At 42.9% G+C, this 21529-nt stretch overlaps 1 protein-coding gene across 8 annotated transcripts in view; it reads left to right on the forward strand.

Moving 5' to 3' along the window:
- Positions 1-3068: 3068 nt before the first annotated feature.
- Positions 3069-21529, forward strand: part of DIXDC1 (DIX domain containing 1) — a 52121-nt gene continuing 33660 nt past the window's right edge. For 3 of the 8 annotated variants that reach the window (XM_070765814.1, XM_070765816.1, XM_070765817.1), the window contains exons 1-2: positions 3084-3182; positions 4504-4662. In XM_070765814.1, coding sequence (XP_070621915.1) covers positions 4603-4662 — 60 coding nt within the window. In that variant the 5' untranslated portion in view covers positions 3084-3182; positions 4504-4602. Of the gene's footprint in view, positions 3183-4503; positions 4663-11588; positions 11966-21335; positions 21514-21529 lie in introns of those variants that run through there. The other 5 variants (XM_070765821.1, XM_070765822.1, XM_070765815.1 and 2 more) reach the window with 4 other exon arrangements.

The following is a 21529-nucleotide window of genomic DNA, read 5'->3' on the forward strand; positions in this document are numbered from 1 at the left end:
GAGAAATTAGCTTTAAAAATATATATATATATATATATAGAAGAAATGTGATCCCCAGTTTTGTTCTAAAACAGAGTTTCCCCAATAATTTATGTTTATTATTTGCACTGAGTTTATCAATCAAGAAGACAGGTTTTCTGTGTTTCCGAATCCTATTTGTATTTATTGAACTGAAATTGGGCTGAGATCTCTCAATACTTGACCCACTCAAATATTATTTTAAAAGGAGCACAGCACTAGTCCTCAAGGCACACAAAAAGACTCTAAAAGAGATCATGTTTTTTCCCCTTAAAATTTCTAAATTGTATTTGTGACTTTTAAAAGGTTTTCTCAGGATTTTTAATACTGAGAACCGCAGTGACAATAATTGTATTTAATTCAAAAATTAATTTGGTAAACAGACAGCATTTTGGTGCACCGTAGAACAAAATATTGGAGAAGACAATGTTTTCCTGAAATATGAGGACTCTCCAGAGATCAGTTCTTCCCAGTTCGGACTGGTTCAGCCAAACTGGTAGTGACCCACTGGTGACGTCTTGATGATGTCACTGAACCAGATTGGTCGTGCTGGTCAACGAAGGGACGCCATCTTTTAAAAAATGATGATTATTATTATTATTTAAATTATACACATGTGCAAAAGCCGGGTTTCTGGCACCATTTTGTTTTTGTTTTTTTAAAAAAAATCAGGGTTTTTTGCAATATTTTTTGCACTAACCAGCAGTGAGGTAAGTTCGAACCCACACCTGGGACTGTCCCAACTTGAGATAAACTGGGGAATGAAATAAATACTCAGTTATTTTAATGTTCATTTGTTGCAGTTATGTTTGGGCAGGAATATTGGTATGAAGCCAACAGCCATTCAAAAACAGCTCCAGTGTGAACAAACCTTTGAAAGCATCACAACTAAATATGGGAATATTGTATGCTCTTTTTTTAAGTATTAAATCCACTGTAAGGTATCAGTTGCTGGTTATTTTCAAGCTAATTTACGCAACACTTTTACAGAAACAGCACAAAAGTGTCCTTTAAAAAAAGAAGAGTTAGCATTTGCAAATCTTGTGAATTCTATGCGGATGCAGGCAGGCTGATCAACCAGGTCATTTCAGCTTTGGAGATGCCACCTTGCAATAATTATCTTTCAATATCAGGGTTAATTTTTATCCAGTCTCCCTGATAAGTTATGAGTTTATGAATTGCTTACGAGTATTTCAGCCCGAACGGATCTCATTCTGGCCTTCTAAAGTCCACAAGAATAGATGTGGGTGAAATGTTTTTTCTCTCTAGAACATTAGATGTTTTATTTTATTTGGCCCTGTGGGTGTATTTTTGCTGGTGTTTACTTTCACAGCTGTTTTTCATATTGAACAATTCTTGATCTGAGCACAGGCTGTTTTCTCTTGCAAATAATGGAACTACCGACAGTTTCCACTGGTAAAATCATAATAAAATGGAGCAATTACTCTGTTAAACATTATATGAAGGAAATGGAATTCTGTGATCCTTTTCAGCCGCCGCCAAGCTGAATAGCATCAAAATCTGTGTATCCCCTTTTTCTAATGATTAATATTTGTTCGACAAATAGTTTAATAACGTTAGAAGCCCTGCAAAGAGAAAATCTTCTGGAAAGTGAGTCTTTTTTTAAAGGTCTGTTTTCTTCCTCCTTTTGGTGTTTAGACTATTAGACTATTAGTTAATAATTTCCTGGCTCCTGGTTCATGAGCTGCACCTTTTATTACAGAAGAATAAATATTTTTATAGCTAACCCTGGAAACTGTGTTGATTTTATTGTGGGAAAAAATGTCATCCTTCCCCTGGGTTTCGTTTCCTTCCTTTCCTTCCTTCCTTCCTTTCCTTCCTCCCTCCCTCCTCCCTCCCTTCCCCCTCCTTCCTCCCTCCCTCTCTCCCTTCTTCCTTCCTTCCTTCCTCCCTCCCTCCTTTCTTCTCTCTCTTTCTCATCATCAAGGTGAATTGCCTATTGCAGTGTTTCCCAACCTTGGCAACTTGAAGATATTTGGACTTCAACTCCCAGAATTCCCCACCCTCCAACTTCACATCCGAAGGAGGGGCCATTTTCTAGTTGGTGTGTTTATTTTATAATTTATATTTGTAATTAATAAATTTCCATCTGGATCTCCAAAGCAACTCTGAGCAGATAGAATAGAATTCTTTATTGGCCAAGTGTGATTGGACACTCAAGGAATTTGCCTTTGGTGTAGATGTTTTCAGTGGACATAAAAGAAAAGAGACATTTGTCAAGAATCATGAGGTTAAAAACACTTCATGATGGTCATAGGGGTCAAATAGGCAATGAGGAAACTAACAATAAAAATCTTAAGGATACAAGCCACAAGTTACAGTCATACAGTCATAAATAGGAGGAAATGGGTGATAGGAATAATGAGAAAAAACTAGTAACAGTAGTGCAGACATAGTAAATAGTTTGACAGTGGTGAGGGAATTATTTGTTTAGCAGAGTGATGGCCTTTGGGGGAAAAACTGCTCCTGTGTTTAGTTGTGTCCAGGATGCGAAGGGTCAGTAAATATTTTCACCACCCTCTTTTTGACTTGTGCAGTCTGCAGGTCCTCAATGGAGGCAGGTTGATGGCCTTTCTTTCTTTCTTTTCTTTCTTTCTTTCTTTCTTTCCTTCCTTCCTTCCCTCCCTCCCTACTTACTTACTTACGTACTTACTTAGATTCCTATGCCGCCCTTCTTGAGGCAACTCAGGGCAGCATGGAAACTTTATGTGTGCATTTATCTTTTATATTTATACTGTATTTGCAATCAATCCATTTCCATCTGGCTCTCCAAAGTGACACTGGGCAGCTTGCAATGCAGCAGAAACACACAAGGGCCAAACATCAGCACAACTCAAGGGACAGCAACACCGACTGAAAACAAAACTCCGCAGCCAGTTCGGCCCATGCATTTTGTTCTGCCCATCATTTTGCTCCAGCAGCCGGCCTGTCAATGCAAAAGGGGCGCGTGTTTGCATTTGGGTGATTTAATCTGGATTTCAAATGAGGCTTTCTGCAAGCGGTTTGTGGTCCGGCCGCCAGGTGGCGCTGCGGCGCGCGTCTCCAAGGCAACGGGAACGCGCTGGGATGGCGGGCTGCTCCCAGGAGGCGATGCAACCCCGCCGGGCGGGCCGGGCCTTGCTGCAGGCGGGGAGACCCCGAAGGTGGGTCCTGGGGGGAGGGAGGCCCCCCAGCAGTAGGTCCCCGGGGTCCATGGGGGCGGGGCCACGAGCCTGGCTCCCCCCGGGCAGCCCCGCCCTTCCCCTGCCGGCCCAGGCCGCTTTTCCAAGAGGGGGGGGGGCACAGTGTGTGTGTGTGCGGGGGCTGTTTTTGCAACGTTGCAAAACTTTGCGGGGAGGGGGCGGGTCAGCAGGGACGGAGTGCAATATTGCAACAAAAAAAAAGGGGGGGGGGGGTGGCAGCATGGAATGGAGTTTGCAATGTTGCAAAAATTGAGGGGGGGGGCAGCAGGGAATGCTGATATTGCAAAAATGGGGGGGGGGCACAGGGAACGAACTTTGCAATGTTGCAAAACTTTGCGGGGAGGGAGCGGGCCGGCAGGGACGGACTGCAATATTGTAAAAAATAAAATGGGGGTGGGTGGGGTGGGAGCAGGGAACGGACTTTGCAATGTTGCAAAAATTGAGGGAGGGGGGTTGGGCAGAAGGAAATGCTGATATTGCAAAAAAAAATATGGGGGTGGGGGCAGAGGGAATGAATTTTGCAGTGGTTCCAAAAATTGGGGAAGGGGCAGCAGGGAAAAAGGGGGTTTGCAAATAGGTCCCAAAGTTGTTGGATTTGAAGGGGAAACGAATGAGTGGAGGAGATTTGGGGGGAGATTTTTTTTTGCCAGATTATCCTCCTATACGTACATGCAAAATCCCAGCGACCAGTTCGGTCCCACAGAGTGGGTCTTCTCCGGGTCCCGTCAACTAAACAATGCCACTTGGCGGGACCCAGGGGAAGAGCCTTCTCTGTGGCGGCCCCGGCCCTCTGGAACCAACTCCCCCCAGAGATTAGAATTGCCCCCACCCTCCTTGCCTTTCGTAAGCTGCTTAAAACCCACCTCTGCCGTCAGGCATGGGGGAATTGAGATCCTCTTTCCCCCTAGGCCTTTACAATTTTATGCATGGTATGTCTGTACGTATGTTTGGTTTTTATATTAATGGGTTTTTAATCGTTTTTACTATTGGATTATTTTGTATACTGTTTTATTATTGTTGTTAGCCGCCCCGAGTCTCCAGAGAGGGGCGGCATACAAATCCAATCAATCAATCAATCAAAATCAAGTCAGAAATTTCCACTGATAAGAGCATTTTTGCCATGGTTCTTAAGCAAATTGTTTAGTGAAGTCCATATATTTTTAAATTGCCACATTGGGCAACCCTGTTCTACCGGCAGAAACCTGTTCTCCCAGCGTAGATCGTGGTACTCCTGCAACATCTGCTCTTCACGCGCACACCTGGCTTTTTAATTTTCTTTCAGGTGGCACAGGGAGCTTGACATCTTTTTAAGACAGAAAATGGACCTGGGCTTGCTGGAAGATCTCTGCCTCTCTGCTCATCCAGGTTTCTAAACACCAGCATGGAGACCCCAGTCGAGGAAGGACGAGCGGGCTGTCCGTCACAGCCGAGAGAAACTTCAGTAAGTCCTCCAACAATTATTTGCGGGACCGTATGATTCCCAGCGACCGATTAGGTCCCACAGAATCGGCCTTCTCCAGGTCCAGTCAACTAGACAATGTCGCTTGGCGGGGGTCAAGGGGAAGGGCCTTCTCTGTGGTGGCCCCAGCCGTCTGGAATCAGTTCACCCCTCCTGGAGATTCGCACTGTCCCCACCCTCCTGGCCTTTCATAAAAGTCTTAAGACTCACCTATGTTGGCAGGCTAGGGGCAATGAGGTCTCAGCCCCCTGGCCAACGAAAGGAGATTATGATTGAACTGGTATGATTGTTTTTAAATATTGGATTTTTAGATTGTAATTTTAAATGTACAGTAATTAGATTTGCCATTGTATTGTATTGCCATATGCTGTGAGTAGCCCCGAGTCCTCGGAGAAGGGTAACATATAAATCAAATAAAGGAAGGAAGGAAGGAGGGAGGGAGGGAAGGAAGGAAATAAAGAAGGAAAGAAAAAAAGAAAGAAGGAAGGAAAGAAATAAAGAAGGAAAGAAGGAAGGAAGGAAAGAAGGAAGGAAGGAAGGAAAGAAAGAAAGAAAGGATTTGAAGATGGATACTAATAATAATTGATTAAACCAGTAGGCCACCCTAATCTCAATAGCCACCTTGCAACCATCGAAGAAAGAAATTACAATTAAAATCGACAAAAATAGGGATAAGATTACAGATAGGACTTTTTTGACTCTTTGACACCTGGGTGATTCCCAAAAGAGCCTCCCATGTGCCAAGCAGTCTATCTTCATAATGTGGGCAACCAATGTGTCCATAAATACCGTGTTGGTTAGGAGCAAAATACTGTTTGGTTTTGCAAGGCAGCTCTGAATTGAAATTCTTGCAATTAGAAACATAGAAATATAGAAGACTGACGGCAGAAAAAGACCTCATGGTCCACCTAGTCTGCCCTTCTACTATTTTCCATATTTTATCTTAGGATGGATCTATGTTTATCCCAGGCATGTTTAGATTCCGTTCCTGTGGATTGACCAACCACGTCTGCTGGAAGTTTGTTCCAAGCATCTACCACTCTTTCAGTCAAATAATATTTTCTCATGTTGCTTCTGATGTTTCCCCCAATTGGAGGATGCATGTTAATTTTTTTAAATATGCAGATTTAAAAAAAATTAGGAATGATATCTGACTATATCATGGCACAGATCAGTGTCTGGACAGGGAAAAGGAGATATTTGTGGACAGAAGGATTTATTTTATTAGAATTGACCAGCAGAGGTCATTATCAACCAGGTGTAAATTTATATTTTAGGTAACTAGATAATTCCCTGCTACCGTAAAATTGCTGCCTGCTTTCCTTAATTTTTGCTTATTTGAGGCTGCATTCACAGGTTATTTCTGTGGCTGTAACCTTTATAGAAGTACTTTTATCTGAATGTTTGAAGTTTGTTTTTGGAATGGATAAGATATTATTTGGAATCAAAAACTGGTGCAGCTCCCTTACCAATGGCCTTGCTTAGCAGTGGAAATTTTGTTCTTGATAATGAACTGTTAAGTTGAAGGGGTTTTTTTTTGTGGGGGTGCCTCCACGCTAGGACTGGGTGATCCGTATTTTTATTACTTTTATCACCCTGTTGACAGACAATCTCTTTCCTAAGCTGGCCTGAGCAGCTTTGCTCCAGTGACCTCATTTATTATGATTTCTGGAGATGAATGAAAGGCGTTATTGTGCCCCCTTTGCAACCCATGGGCAGAACCAACTCTCAGGGAAAAAAAAGGTCTTACACTATTTTCATTTGCAAAAAGGCTGACTCCAGTGACATTGGGCTCAGCAAATCCGGAGATCAATTTCTCAACTTCCTGCCTTTTAAAAACCAATTTTCAGATTTCGGGGCTCTATCCAAGATTGATCTTACGTGCTTTGAAATCTCAGCCTGGCAGAGGAGAGACCCGTTTGAAGGAATGAAATCTTTGGAAGAAATTTGGAATATCAATATTTTTTTAAAAAATTATTAGAAAAAATAAAATTTATATACAGATAAGAGCAACAAAACATCCTGCAAATTGTTTCTGGCAGCATTCTTGGGGGAATTTTTGAAGGATTTCAGAATCTATGGAGGGGCAAAAAAATAGCCATTTTTGAAAGCTAAGTGCTGAGAACGAGAGACAGCTGTCCGTGATTTGCACTGAAAATTCCCCTGTGTCTTACACTAATAAGTCCAATTTGGTTTCATTAGCTATGGTTCCCTTTTCCCTGAGATTGTATGAGGAGGGGACTTTTGACATACTTCCATTGTGAATGTTTCGGTATTGGGTTTCGTGGGCATTTTGAGTAGACAATAACAAGCATCCTTTTTGTAATACAATAATATAGGGAGGTGGCTACATCCGAACATCATAACTTTAGAAATAGTAAAAAGATTGTGTGTAAATGTTCATTCCCGGTGCATTGAGACCTCAGAAGTTAGTGGAGTTCTGACATAATAATAATAATAATAATAATAATAATAATAATAATAATAAAAACAACAACAACAACAGAGTTGGAAGGGACCTTGGAGGTCTTCTAGTCCAACCCCCTGCTTAGGCAGGAAACCCCACACTACTTCTGACCAATGGTTATCCAACATCTTCTTAAAAACGTCCAGTGTTGGGGCATTCACAACTTCTGGAGGCAACTTCTGTTCCACTTATTAATTGTTCTGACTGTCAGAAAATTTCTCCTTAAGTTCTAAGTTGCTTCTCTCCTTCTTTAGTTTCCACCCGTTGCTTCTTGTTCTAGTCTCAGGTGCTTTGGAGAATAAGTGGACTCCTTTGTGGCAGCCCCTGAGATATTGGAAGGCTGCTATCATGTCTCCCCTGGTCCTTCTTTTCATTAAACTAGCCATGCCCAGTTCCTGCAACCGTTCTTCGCATGTTTTAGCCTCCAATCATCCCCTAATCATCTTTGTCGCTCTTCTCTGCACTTTTTCTAGAGTCTCAACATCCTTTTTGCATCGTAGGGACCAAAACTGACCGTAGTCTTCCAAGTGTGGCCTTACCAAGGCCTTATAAAGTGGTATTAACCCTTCACGTGATCTTGATTGTCTCCCTCTGTTGATGCAGCCTAGAACCGTGTTGGCTTTTTTGGCAGCTGCTGCACATGGCCGGCTCCTGTTTCAATGGTTGTCCACTAGGATTCCAAGATCCCTCTCAAAATTACTACTGTTGAGCAATGTACCATCTATACTGTACCTGTGCATTTTGTTTTTCTTGCCTAAATGTAGAACCTGACTTTTTTCACCACTGAATTTCATTTTGTTAGGTAGCGCCCATTGTCCACGTTTGTCAAGGTCCTTCTGTATTTTCCACCTATCTTCTGGAGTGATGGCAATTCCTGCCAGTTTGGTGTTATCTACAAATTTGATAAGTTTCCCATCTACCCCCTGGTCATGTTTATTTTATAACATTTTAGGAAGTCCACGTTGCGCACAGAAACACCTGTATGGACAGGTAAAGAAGTAAGATCTATCTGGATGCTTGGCTGCATAGCTAGAGGTATAACAAGCAGGAAGAGGGAGATTGTGATCCCCTTATATAGAGTGCTGGTGAGACCACATTTGGAATAATACTGTGTTCAGTTCTGGAGACCTCACCTACAAAAAGATATTGACAAAATTGAGCGGGTCCAAAGACGGGCTATAAGAATGGTGGAAGGTCTTAAGCATAAAACGTATCAGGAAAGACTCCATGAACTCAATCTGTATAGTCTGGCGGACAGAAGGAAAAGGGGGGGACATGATCGAAACATTTAAATATGTTAAAGGGTTAAATAAGGTCCAGGAGGGAAGTGTTTTTAATAGGAAAGTGAACCCAAGAACAAGGGGACACAATCTGAAGTTAGTTGGGGGAAAGATCAAAAGCAACGTGAGGAAATATTATTTCACTGAAAGAGTAGTAGATGCTTGGAACAAACTTCCAGCAGACGTGGTTGGTAAATCCACAGTCACTGAATTTAAACATGCCTGGGATAAACACAGATCCATCCTAAGATAAAATACAGAAAATAGTATAAGGGCAGACTAGATGGACCATGAGGTCTTTTTCTGCCGTCAGTCTTCTATGTTTCTATGTTTCTATCTGTTTCAATGCATGGTCATAAAACAGGCAAAACATTTCCTAAAATTAGGTTGGCCAGGTGGCCGACCTATTTTACAACCATTATGACTTAACCACCAGGCTCCCTGATGGTCATAATATTTATTATACTTATTATGTTTATATCATATTTATTGCAGAGGCATAGAGGGTGTATGTGTGTGTGTGTTAAAATATTAAGATGGTGGCTACAACAGGACAAATTGTTTTTGACATATGTTGTACGTGGTTTGTATGTGAAAAGGTACCGCACAATTGCAAACCCTCGTTTTGATGTTTTTGCAAAATCCTCTCTTTTATTAGCATTTATCTCACTTCTGTGCAGTGAGAAAGCGGGAAGGAAGACTGTTGGAGAACAATGACTTTATTTCGAAGCCGCCCTTCGTAGCTCAGAGAGGAAAACGCTTCCTTGGGTTGGTTGATTGAAAAAGAAAAACCACAAATAAATGGATATAATCAGCTCTGCAGACAGGATTATTCCTGAGGTTGACCTTGATACTTCCCCATCTGTTTTCTCAACAGTGCTGGGAGACCCTACCCCCCCCCCCCATTAAATTGTTAAAAAAATGGTTTTATTTAAAAAAAAAAGTGGGATGCTTTTAAGAAGAGATTGGACAGATACTTGTCTGAAATGGTACATGGTCTTTTGCATTGGAAAACCTTCAAAGTCCCTTCAGACTTTATTTTCTGTATTCTAAAAAAAAAAAGGATTTCCCCCCAAAAAAATAGAAGAGAGAAGCAAAGTAATTTACTGTTTTCTTTGCATGATTCCATTTTTACTCATTTTTACTCACTGTTTCCGAATGTAGCTGAGATATTAACTGCATCCACTTCCTGGGTCTTGCCATTTGATTATTGTCCCATTTTTGTGCAGATAAATACATCGAAACTTTTCTACTTTTATTGGCACTGTATAATCTCCCCTCTGACCTTCAGCTCTGCTTTTTAAAACACGAGAAATATGCAGAAAAGAGTTAAGAGGCCAACACAACTCACATCCCTAACCAAACTTCATTTAGCTTTCTCTAACTACTCTGTGACTTTCTGAACTGTAATTTTAAATTACCGGCATGTTTTTTTTTAACCTTTTCCTATAGTATTTCAGTAATGTCCATATTAAAAACAAAATGCACTCACAATATTTCATTGCTTGATTTCCATTTAAGCTGGGACCCTGTTTTCCCTAGGAATTCCCCTTGGAATTGTGTAAATTCAAACAATGCGACTATTTTGTGTGGTTAATTAACTTTGCTAAATGAGATCTACCTGCAACGCATTCCAAAGTTATTCCTTCCTTCCTTCCTTCCTTCCTTCCTTCCTTCCTTCCTTCCTTCCTTCCTTCCTTCCTTCCTTCCTTCCATTTATTTCTTTATTTCTTTCTTTGTTTGTTTGTTTGTTTAGCCAAGCATGTATTATATAACAGATAAAAGAAGAAGATGATAGGACAGTGGGTCATGGACGGTAGGCACAATGGTGCGCTTATGCACGCTCCTTATAGACCTCTTAGAAAAGGGGAGAGGTCGACTGTAGACAGGTTGAAGATTTGGGGGTTCAGGGAAGAAACCAGAGTCCGGTAGTGCATTCCAGGTGTTCATCACTCTATTGCTGAAGTCGTATTTTCTGCAGTCGGGTTTGGAGCGATTTACATTGAGTTTGTATCTTATTATGTGCTTGTGTGTTGTTTCGGTTGAAGGCGAAGTAGTCACTAACAGGAAGGACATTTTGGCATTTGACTTTATGAACTACAGTTTGATCAGATCAGAGGCGATGTGATTGTAAATTGTCTAATCGCAGCATTTGCAATCTGGTGGAAGAAGGTATTTTGCTGTGAGCGTAGGAGTGGAGGACTCTGATTGCTCAAAAATAAAAATAATGGGAACACTTAAAAGACAGAATATAACTTCAAGTAAATCAAACTTCTGTGAAATCAAACTGTCCACTTAAGAAGCAACACTGATTGACAATCAATTTTCCATGCTGTTGTGCAAATGGAATAGTTGTGCAAATGAGAATATTTCATTCATTCAGATCTAGGATGTGTTATTTGAGTGTTCCATTTATTTTTTTAAAGCAGTATATTTCTGGACTCTCTCGCTTGTATTAATGCCCGAGATGCGATGCGGGTTTATAAATGAATCTAATTACAGTGTTCCCTCACTTTTCGGGGGGGATTCGTTCCGAGACCGCCCGCAAAAGTCGAATTTCCGCAAAGTAGAGATGCGGAAGTAAATACAGTATTTTTGGCTATGAACAGTATCACAAGCCTTCCCTTAACACTTTAAACCCCTAAATTGCAATTTCCCCCTCCCTTAACAACCATTTAGATTATTACTTATCATGTTTATTTATTAAAGTTTATTTTAAAAAATATTTATTAAAGGTGGACGAATGTTTGGCGATGATATATGACGTCATTGGGCAGAAAAAAACAGGGTATAGGGGACAAAACTGCAAAGTATTTTGTAATTAATATTTTTGAAAAACCGTGGTATAGACTTTTTGCGAAGTTCGAACCCGCGAAAATCGAGGGAACGCTGTATAAATGAAATGAATTCTCTATAAATTGTGTTTATAAATGAATTGTGTGTCTTCTGGCTTGGGGCTAAACTTTCCAGAAAGTTTCAAAAGTTGGAAGCCCTGTTAACCTTTGGCTTCTTTTTATATATATATATATATATCACACACACACACACACACACACACACACACGATCTTAATGCACTTCCCTTTTTTAGCTGAGCCTCTTTGGACCTCCATCCCCCTCCTCACCCTCCCTTCCTTCCTTTAAATGCTCCCAGCCTCCTTCAGATGGGGAGAGAGAGAGAGAGAGAGGCCACCATATTCTGGAAATATGTTTCAGATGTTTTTCCTGTGTCGTTCCTGGGATTTGCAGAAGGAGCTGTTCTGCGCGAACAGATGGGGTGGGGGGAAACCCGCTACTTTCCTTGGAGCATGCCCAGTGCAAGCCTTGACCCGGGGTCCAGGACCCCCTCTGCGGTAAGGAGCTGCCCCTAAGGGACCCTGGAGGAGGTTGCCATCAGCTGCGCTCCTTCGTCTTCGGTGGAAGGAGGAAAACGACTCGTCTCCAAGGCAGGAGGAATCGCTCCATGCGAATCAGGAGTTGCATACTCGGGGAAAATGCTCCCTTCCCAGGGGTTTGTGGTGCACGAGAGCTTCACAGAGGTAAAGGATGCATTGACTTCGTCCCCAGTCCTTGTTCCATTGCTGTGGGGGGGAGTTGTGGGATGCGGGAGAAGTTGGAGGGAGATTTTTTAGGTTTTTTTTTAGAGGTCTGGAGTGGAAAGGCTGGGCAGTTTGACCGATGCTTTGCAAAGAATCCTTCGTTTTGGTGGGATTTGCACCAACGTTTCTCAAACCCTGACCTCCCGTTCGGCTCTGCTTTTTAAAACACTAGAAATATGCAGAAAAAGAATAAAGAGGGCAACACAACTCCCGTCCCTTAGATTGTGGGGAGAACCAAACTTCATTTAACTTTCTCTAACTTCTCCGTGACTTTATTTATTTTATTTATTATTTGGATTTGTATGCCGCCCCTCTCCGAAGACTCTCTGAACAATAATTTTAAATTACCGGTATGTTTTTTCAAAAAAAATATTTTTCTATAGTATTTGAGTAATGTCCAAATTAAAAACAAAATGCATGCACAATATTTCATGGCTTGATTCCCATTGAAGCTGGCGCCCTATTTTTTTCTACGAATGCTCCTTGGAATGGTGCAAATTCAAACAATGTGACTGTTTTGTGTGATTTATTGACTCCACTTCGTTCCCAGGCGGTGCTCTGTTCCTCTGGGGCTGTGCGTGGAGAGTTGTGGGGTGCAGGAGAAGTTGGAGGGAGATTTTGGAGTGGGGGGTGTTAGAGGTCTGGAGTGGAAATGCTGGGCGATTTGGCCGATGCTTTGCAAAGAATCCTTCGTTTTGATGGGATTTAAATCAATGTTTCTCAAACTTTACTAACTTTTAAGAGAGATGGACTTCAACTCCCAGAATTCTTTGCTGACTGGGGAGTCTGTCTGTCTGTCTGTCTGTCTGTCTGTCTGTCTGTCTCTCTCTCTCTTCATTCCATGGTAGTATACAAAGATATAACAATCTTTATATACATTATACTAGTAAGAGAAAAACATTAGGACAGGGGACGGAAGGCACGCTGGGGCCCTTATGCACGCCCCTTACTGACCTCTTAGGAATCAGGAGAGGTCAACAGTGGACAGTCTAAGGGTCAGGTTTTGGGGGTTAGGTGATGATACTACAGAGTCAGGTAGTGAGTTCCATGCATCAACTACTTGGTTACTAAAGTCGTATTTCCTGCAGTCAAGTTTGGAGCGGTTTACTTTGAGTTTGTATCTGTTGTGTGCTTGTGTGTTGTTGTGGTTGAAGCTGAAGTAGTCGTTGACAGGAAGGATGTTGCAGCAGATAATTTTATGGGCTACGCTTCTGTTGTGTTTAAGGCGACGTAGGTCTAAGCTTTCTAAACCTAGGATTGTAAGTATAATTGCGTAGGGCAGTGATGGCGAACCTATGGTAAGGGTGCCACAGGTGGCGTATGGAGTCATATCTACTGGCACGCAAGCCGTTGCCCTAGCTCAGCTCCAATGTGCCTGTGTGTGCTGGCCAGCTGATTTGTGGCAGGCACAGAGGCTCTGGGAGGGCATGTTTGGCTTCCAGAGAGCCTCTGGGGAGTGGGGGAAACTGTTTTCGCCCTCCCCAGGCATTGAATTATGGGTGTAGGCACTCGCACATGCGTGATAGCATGCACCCATGCTCTTTTGGCACCCGAGGGAAAAAAGGTTCGCCATCACTGGTCTAGGAGATCCATCTTTCAGTTGACTTTGTCTAGGAGATCCATCTTTCACTTGACTTCGTCTAGGAGATCCATCTTTCACTTGACTTCTTCTAGGAGATCCATCTTTCAGTTGACTTTGTTTTCACTCCTACTAAGAGCAGCTGATAAACCTCTTGATAAATCTCCGTTTCCAAGTTTCAGTAGGGTGTTTCTCCCCAACCCAACCCATGTATTCCTGTCTTGTACTTCGGACAACCTTATGTTCATCTTTCACAGTCAATACCACCATTAGTCTGGCTTGTCCTGAAAATAATTTCTCTTCCTTTTCTCTTGCTAAGAGCTTCAAATACGGGTAGGAAATAGGATAAATATATCCTGGGTAGCTTATTCCAGCTTTCAAAGCAAGTTTCCTGCAGAGAACTGAGGCTCCCGCGACTTTAAGTTCTCTGACTTCCTGCTAGTTCTTTAAAAACCAGCTCAGATCTTCAAAGCTTTTGGCCCCGTGTGGAGCATTTCCTTGGGTACAGCATGAACCTCCTTGGGGTGGGGCGTTCTATCTGCTCATCTAGTCTGCAGCTGCTGGACATTCACAGGAGTTTGTTTTGCAGTTTAAGCAATTCCAAGCGTTCGGAAATCACGGATTGTGCAGAATGCAGCTACGCGAGCAGTCATGCGCCTCCCAAGGTATGGCCATGTTTCTTCCGCACTCCGCGGACTGCATTGGCTGCCAATTGGTTTCCGGGTGTGATCCAAGTATTGGTCATGATCTATAAAACCCTACATGGCATCAGACCAGATTACTTACAGGATCGCCTTCTGCCACATGAATCCCAGTGACCGGTCAGGTCCCACAGAGTCCCAACAACTAGGCAATGTCACTTGGCAAAGCCTAGGGGAAGAGCCTTCTCCGTGGAGGCCCCAGCCCTCTGGAATCAGCTCCCCCAGAGATTTGTACTGTCCCCACCCTCCTCGCCTTCCACAGGAATCTGAAAACTTATTTATGCCTCCAGGCTTGGGGTCACAAGACCTTAGCCTGTGGCCAAGGAGTGTGTGGTATGTTTGTGGTTTGAATTTGAATGAATGTTTTTTAATGTTTTAGCCTTTTTAGAATGTTTATATTAATTGGATTTCAGATGTGTTATTGTTGTTTATATATATATATATGTTGTGAGCTGCCCCGAGTCCACGGAGAGGGGCGGCTTACAAAAGGAAGGAAGGAAGGAAGGACAGACAGACAGACAGATAGATAGACAGATAAATGATAGATAGATGAAAGATAGATAGATATAGATAAATGATAGATAGATGAAAGAAAGATAGATAGATAGATATAGATAAATGATAGATGAAAGATAAATATATATAGAGAGAGATACACGATAGATGAAAAGAAAAAAGATAGATAAATGATAGATACAAGAAAGAAAGAAAGAAAGAAAGAAAGAAAGAAAGAAAGAAAGAAAGAAAGAAAGAAAGCACTTGTATTCCAATCCAGTTAGTTTGCTCCTAGAAATGTATGGCTTGGAAAGGAGGCACACCATTAATCACGGTGACGGAGGAAAAGTGCTTTTAAGTGCGTTGTACAGCAAGGAACATATGGCTACGTCCAATAATCCCCGTCTTGTTTTCATTCATCCCAGCCGAAATGCATTTTAGGCCCTGGGGAATTTGGCAGCCGGTCTGCAGCCGGACTTGGGAAGGCTGGTGGAGCAATTTCCTTTGTTTCTGCTTCTTCCTGCCTTCTTTTTGATGGCTGGGGGCTCTCAATTGGGCCAAAGAGAATAGGGGGGTCTCTGTTTTGCACCTCCAAAACATGTTTTCAGGACGAGGAGGTCTGTAAGGGGCCACACGCGTACAAGCGCATCGATATGCCTATCGTCCCTGTCCTAATATTCCCATGTAATCTCATAACCATCTCATGTATGCGGGTTTATACTTTCACTGTAATCTTATACAGTGGTATCTCTGCTTATAGATTTAATTCGTTCCGTGACCAGGTTCTTAAGTAGAAAAGTTTGTAAGTAGAGGCAATTTTTCCTGAAGGAATCAGTGTAAAAGCCAATAATGTGTGCGATTGGGGAAACCACAGGGAGGGTGGAGGCCCTGTTTCCTCCCAGGAGATTCCCAGAGAGGCCCCGCGGAGGCTTCTCCCCGCCTTTTCAGGTCCTGTTTCCTCCCAGGAGATTTCTAGAGAGGCCCCGCGGAGGCTTCTCCCTGCCTTTTCCGGCCCTGTTTCCTCCCAGGAGATTCCTAGAGAGGCCCCACGGAGGCTTCTCCCCGCCTTTTCAGGTCCTGTTTCCCCCCAGGAGATTCCTAGAGAGGCCCCATGGAGGCTACTCCCCGCCTTTTCAGGTCCTGTTTCCTCCCAGGAGATTCCTAGAAAGGCCCCACAGAGGCTTCTCCCTGCCTTTTCTGGCCCTGCTTCCTCCCAGGAGATTCCTAGAGAGGCCCCACGGAGGCTTCTCCCCACCTTTTCCGGCCCTGTTTCCTTCCAGGAGATTCCTAGAAAGGCCCCACAGAGGCTTCTCCCTGCCTTTTCTGGCCCTGCTTCCTCCCAGGAGATTCCTAGAGAGGCCCCACGGAGGCTTCTCCCCACCTTTTCCGGCCCTGTTTCCTTCCAGGAGATTCCTAGAAAGGCCCCACAGAGGCTTCTCCCTGCCTTTTCTGGCCCTGCTTCCTCCCAGGAGATTCCTAGAGAGGCCCCACGGAGGCTTCTCCCCACCTTTTCCGGCCCTGTTTCCTTCCAGGAGATTCCTAGAAAGGTCCCACAGAGGCTTCTCCCTGCCTTTTCTGGCCCTGCTTCCTCCCAGGAGATTCCTAGAGAGGCCCCACGGAGGCTTCTCCCTGCCTTTTCCGGTTACATTTTCAGAAGCTTGGATTTGTAAGTGGAAAATGGTTCTTGAGAAGAGGCAAAATAATCTTGAACAGCCGGTTCTTCTCTAGAAAAGTAGAGGTGTTCTTAGGTAGAGGTACCACTGTATATACTGTACAGCACTATATATATACATTTTATATATATACAGCACTATATATATATATAATCCTGTGGAAGTTTCCAGTTTGGTCATCCTGGGAGATAAAACTTGAATAATTATGGAGCTGCTGACTGCCATTATCATGATCTTGTGACTTGGAGAGTGATAGGAGGAGAAAGAATTTATTTTCCTTGAAGGGAAAAAAGACCTGACCAGATGACCAACATGGGATGGAACAGGCACTTAATGGCCTTTTTGTTTTGTTGTTTTTGAGGTTTTAGAATCTGGAGATTTCTGGGGGAGGGGGCGGAAAAGACCCTTTTAAATAATTTCTAATATTTGGAATGGGGAAATATTTCTGAAGGCTGGGAATGAATTGCTTGATAAGGAAACCTTTTAAAAGTTCACCCACCACCCAAATTTGTAAGACTAGCTGCCTGGAAAGAGATTGATGAGATGAGATTTATCAGGGAGAGAGAAGCTTTTTTTAATAAATGAAGTTGTCCTGTCTTTGGACGGTTGGTTGACCACTAGAGTTGTACCGAAAAGATTTGATTGACAATGCTGGTGTTTCCGGGACTGTGAACGTCAGAACTCAATTTTATTAGGAGACTGGAGGCTAAAACATATGAAGAACAGTTGCAGGAACTGGGTATGTCTTGTTTAATGAAAAGAAGGACTAGGGAAGACATGATGGACACAAGATAGTTGTGAATGCTCCAATACTAGACGTTTTTAGGAAGAGACTGGACAGGAGATTAAAACATACGCAGAACGGTTGCAGTCCCAATGGACGACCATTTAAATAGGAGCCAGCCGTGTGCAGCAGCTGCCAAAAAAGCCAACACAGTTCTAGGCTGCATCAACAGGGAGAGAATCAAGATCACACAAAGTGTTAATACCACTTTATAAGGCCTTGGGAAGGCCACACTTGGAAGACTGCATTCAGTTTTGGTTGCCATGATGCAAAAAGGATGTGGAGACTCTAGAAAAAGTGCAGAGAAGAGTGACAAAGGTGATTAGGGGACTGGAGGCTAAAACATACGAAGAACGGTTGCAGGAACTGAGCATGGCTAGTTTGATGAAAAGAAGGACCAGGGAAGACATGATAGCAGCCTTCCAATATCTCAGGGTTTGCCACAAAGAAGAGGGAATCAAGCTATTCTCCAAAGCTCCTGAAGGCAGAACAAGAAGCAATGGGTGGAAACTAAACAAAGAGAGAAGCAACTTAGAACTAAGGAGAAAATTCCTGACAATTAGAACAAAATCAGTTGCCTCCAGAAATTGTGAATGCCCCAACACTGGAGGTTTTTAAGCAGATGTTGGATAACCATCTGTCTGAAGTGGTGTAGGGTTTCCTGCCAAAGCAGGGGGTTGGACTAGAAGACCTCCAAGGTCCCTTCCAACTCTGTTGTTGTTGTTGTTGTTGTTGTTGTTATTATTATTATTATTATTATTATTATTAACAATACAACACAGCAAGCAAGATCACTATGCTGGATTTCGTATTTCATCACCAGTCGGGCGCTTCCCAAGCACCTAGGACTGCGTGATGTAGCGGCGAATTATGTTTGCCGATCCCAGTAAAGGGGCCTTTTGCAATTGACAGATGGAGATTGTGTCAATTCCGATGGTTTTCAAATGTCCACTGAGATCCTTGGCACTGCGCCCAGCATGCCAAGGACCACTGGGACCACTTTCACGGGCTTATGCCAGAGTCGTTGCAGCTCAATTTTCAGATCTCTGGTTATCATCATCATCATCATCATCATCATCATTATTATTATTATAATATTGGATTTCTTGGCTGTGGACTCAGGGTTGCTTACATAATAAAACGAATACAGTACAAAATCTGAGAAACCCATATAAATGCTAAAAAACCCTATATAAGGTCTGAACTAAAACCCCACATAATTTAAAAGCGTTTCAATGACATTCATTCCCAATCAATCATCCATTCCTTTCCCAATCTCTACCGGCTTCAGGGGGGTTAATTGCTGAATTCTGACAGCAGAACCCAATTTCATCCTGTCCCCTGGTTGCCTCTCCTTGGAAACGGGAGAAAAAATAAGAGGAAAAAAATGTGCCAGCTATTTTTACATTTCCTGAACCTGTTGCTAGGCACTGCGGTGTACAAGGTGGTCTGTTTGGAGAGGGAGAAACGTGGCTGGCGAAGAGAGAAGCCGAGATGGATTCCTGTTGCAGCCACGTCTGATGCCACAAGGAATATGCGAACAGTGATGGGCTGCCAACATTATTACCGCCACACTGCGGGCGTGGCTTCTTGTATGGGTGTGGCTTGATGGTCACGTGACCGGGTAGGAGTGGTTTGCGGCCATGTGACCAGGTGGGAGTGGCTTGACAATCCTGTGACTGCGTAGAGCACGGGTAGGCAAAGTTGGTTCTTCTATGATTTGCGGACTTCAGCTCCCAGAATTCCTGAGCCAATCAGGCTGTCTCAGGAATTCTGGGAGTTGAAGCCCACATGTCGTAGAAGAGCCAAGTTTGCTTAGAGGTATCACAAGCAGGAAGAGGGAGATTGTGATCCCCTTATATAGAGCGCTGGTGAGACCCCATTTGGACTTCTGCGTCCAGTTCTGGAGACCTCACCTACAAAAAGATATTGGTAAAATTGAAGGGGTCCAAAGACGGGCTGCAAAAATGGTGGAAGGTCTTAAGCATAAAACGTATCAGGAAAGACTTCATGAACTCCATCTGTATAGTCTGGAGGACAGAAGGAAAAGGGGGGACATGATCGAAACATTTAAATATGTTCAAGGATTAAATGAGGTTCAGGAGGGAAGTGTTTTTAATAGGAAAGTGAACACAAGAACAAGGGGGCACAATCTGAGGTGAGTTGGGGGAAAGATCAGAAGCAACGTGAGAAAATATTATTTGACTTAAAGAGTAGTAGATGCTTGGAACAAACTTCCAGCAGACGTGGTTGGCAAATCCATAGTCAATGAATTGAAAAATGCCTGGGATAAACACAGATCCATCCTAAGATAAAATACAAGAAATAGTATAAGGGTAGACTAGATGGATCACAAGGTCTTTTTCTGCTGTCAATCTTCTATGTTTCTATGGCCGGTCACAGCCCACAGAGTCGGCCTTCTCCAGGTCCCGTCAGACAAGCAATGCCGCCTGGCGGGGCCGAGGGGAAGGATCTCCTCTGTGGTGGCTCCGGTCCTCTGGAACCAACTCCCCCCAGAGATTTAAGCGAATTAAAGCCATGAGCCTTGTCTAATCCTAACCAGGCACTGACCGTTAGTTAAGAAGATTCCTGTGCAAAAGACTTTTAGCAATAAATCAGTTTAGTTGAATCTTCACTGGTGGACCTGGTCATAAGATGTTTATTTATTTTTTTATTTGTTTGTTTTGTCACGTACACATTGGTGGTAGACAAAGATATAATATTCATATACATGATACTAGTAAGAGAGAAACATTAGGGCAGGGGATGGAAGGCACACTGGTGCACTTATGCACGCCCCTTACTGACCTCTTAGGAATCAGGAGTGGTCAACAGTGGACAGTCTAAGGATAAAGTTTTGGGGGTTAGGTGATGATACTTAATGAGTTCCAGGCATCAACTACTTGGTGACTAAAGTCGTATTTCCTGCAGTCACGTTTGGAGCAGTTTACTTTAAGTTTGAATCTGTTTTGTGATCGTATGTTGTTGTGGTTGAAGCTGAAATAGTCTTTGACAGGAAGGACATTGTAGCAGATGATTTTAACAGATTAACAGAGTTGGAAGGGACCTTGTAGGTCCTCCAACCCAGTGTTTCCCAACCTTGGCAACTTGAAGATATCTGGACTTCAACTCCCAGAATTCCCCAGCCAGCAAATGCTGGCTGGGGAATTCTTGGAGTTGAAGTCCAGATACCTTCAAGTTGCCAAGGTTGGGAAACACTGATCTAACCCAACCAGATGTTGTAGTGGTCAGGTGGATCTTCCCCAGGGAGAGAAAAAGGATGAGATCCAGACTAGACATAAGCTGATGAGATTCCACTTTTCGTAATTTGCCGGGGTCTCCAGCCATATAATATAGAAACATAGAAGTCTGACGGCAGAAAAAGACCTCATGGTCCATCTAGTCTGCCCTTATACTATTTTCTGTATTTTATCTTAGGATGGATCTATGTTTATCCCAGGCATGTTTAAATTCAGTTACTGTGGATTTATCTACCACGTCTGCTGGAAGTTTCTTCCAAGGATCTACTTACTCTTTCAGTAAAATAATATTTTCTCATGTTGCTTTTGGTCTTTCCCCCAATTCACTTCAGATTGTGTCCCCTTGTTCTTGTGTTACTTTCCTATTAAAAACACTTCCCTCCTGGACCTTATTTAACCCTTTAATATATTTAAATGCTTCGATCCTGTCCCCCCTTTTCCTTCTGTCCTCCAGACTCTACAGATGGAGTTCATGAAGTCTTTCCTGATACGTTTTATGCTTAAGACCTTCCACCATTCTTGTAGCCCGTCTTTGGACCCCTTCAATTTTGTCAATATCTTTTTGTAGGTGAGGTCTCCAGAACTGAACACAGTATTCCAAAATGTGGCCTCACCAGCGCTCTATATAAGGGGACCACAATCTCCCTCTTCCTGCTTGTTATACCTCTAGCTATGCAGCCAAGCATCCTACTTGCTTTCCCTACTGCCTGACTGCACTGTTCACCCATATAATGTTCCTTATCTTCACTAATAATCTCCTATTACGGGTTTGTCTCTTCCCTTTTATCCTTCTCGGGTTTCCTCCGATTTCCATGCAGAGCCAAAAACAGAATGGAACATCTGGTCGCGGTTTAAAGTACAAAAGAAATCTGTAATTAAAAAAAATGTCAAGGAAGCCGGCAACTTTAAAACTAATTTCCATTCACGGGGCAAACCCTCAGATGAAAAGCTTGCAAATGTGACCTGATTTGTGCCGGCAGACAGGACGAGATCTCGGTAATTAAAGCTCCTA

Source organism: Erythrolamprus reginae, chromosome 12, assembly GCF_031021105.1.
Source record: "Erythrolamprus reginae isolate rEryReg1 chromosome 12, rEryReg1.hap1, whole genome shotgun sequence".
Taxonomy (NCBI): domain Eukaryota; kingdom Metazoa; phylum Chordata; class Lepidosauria; order Squamata; family Dipsadidae; genus Erythrolamprus; species Erythrolamprus reginae.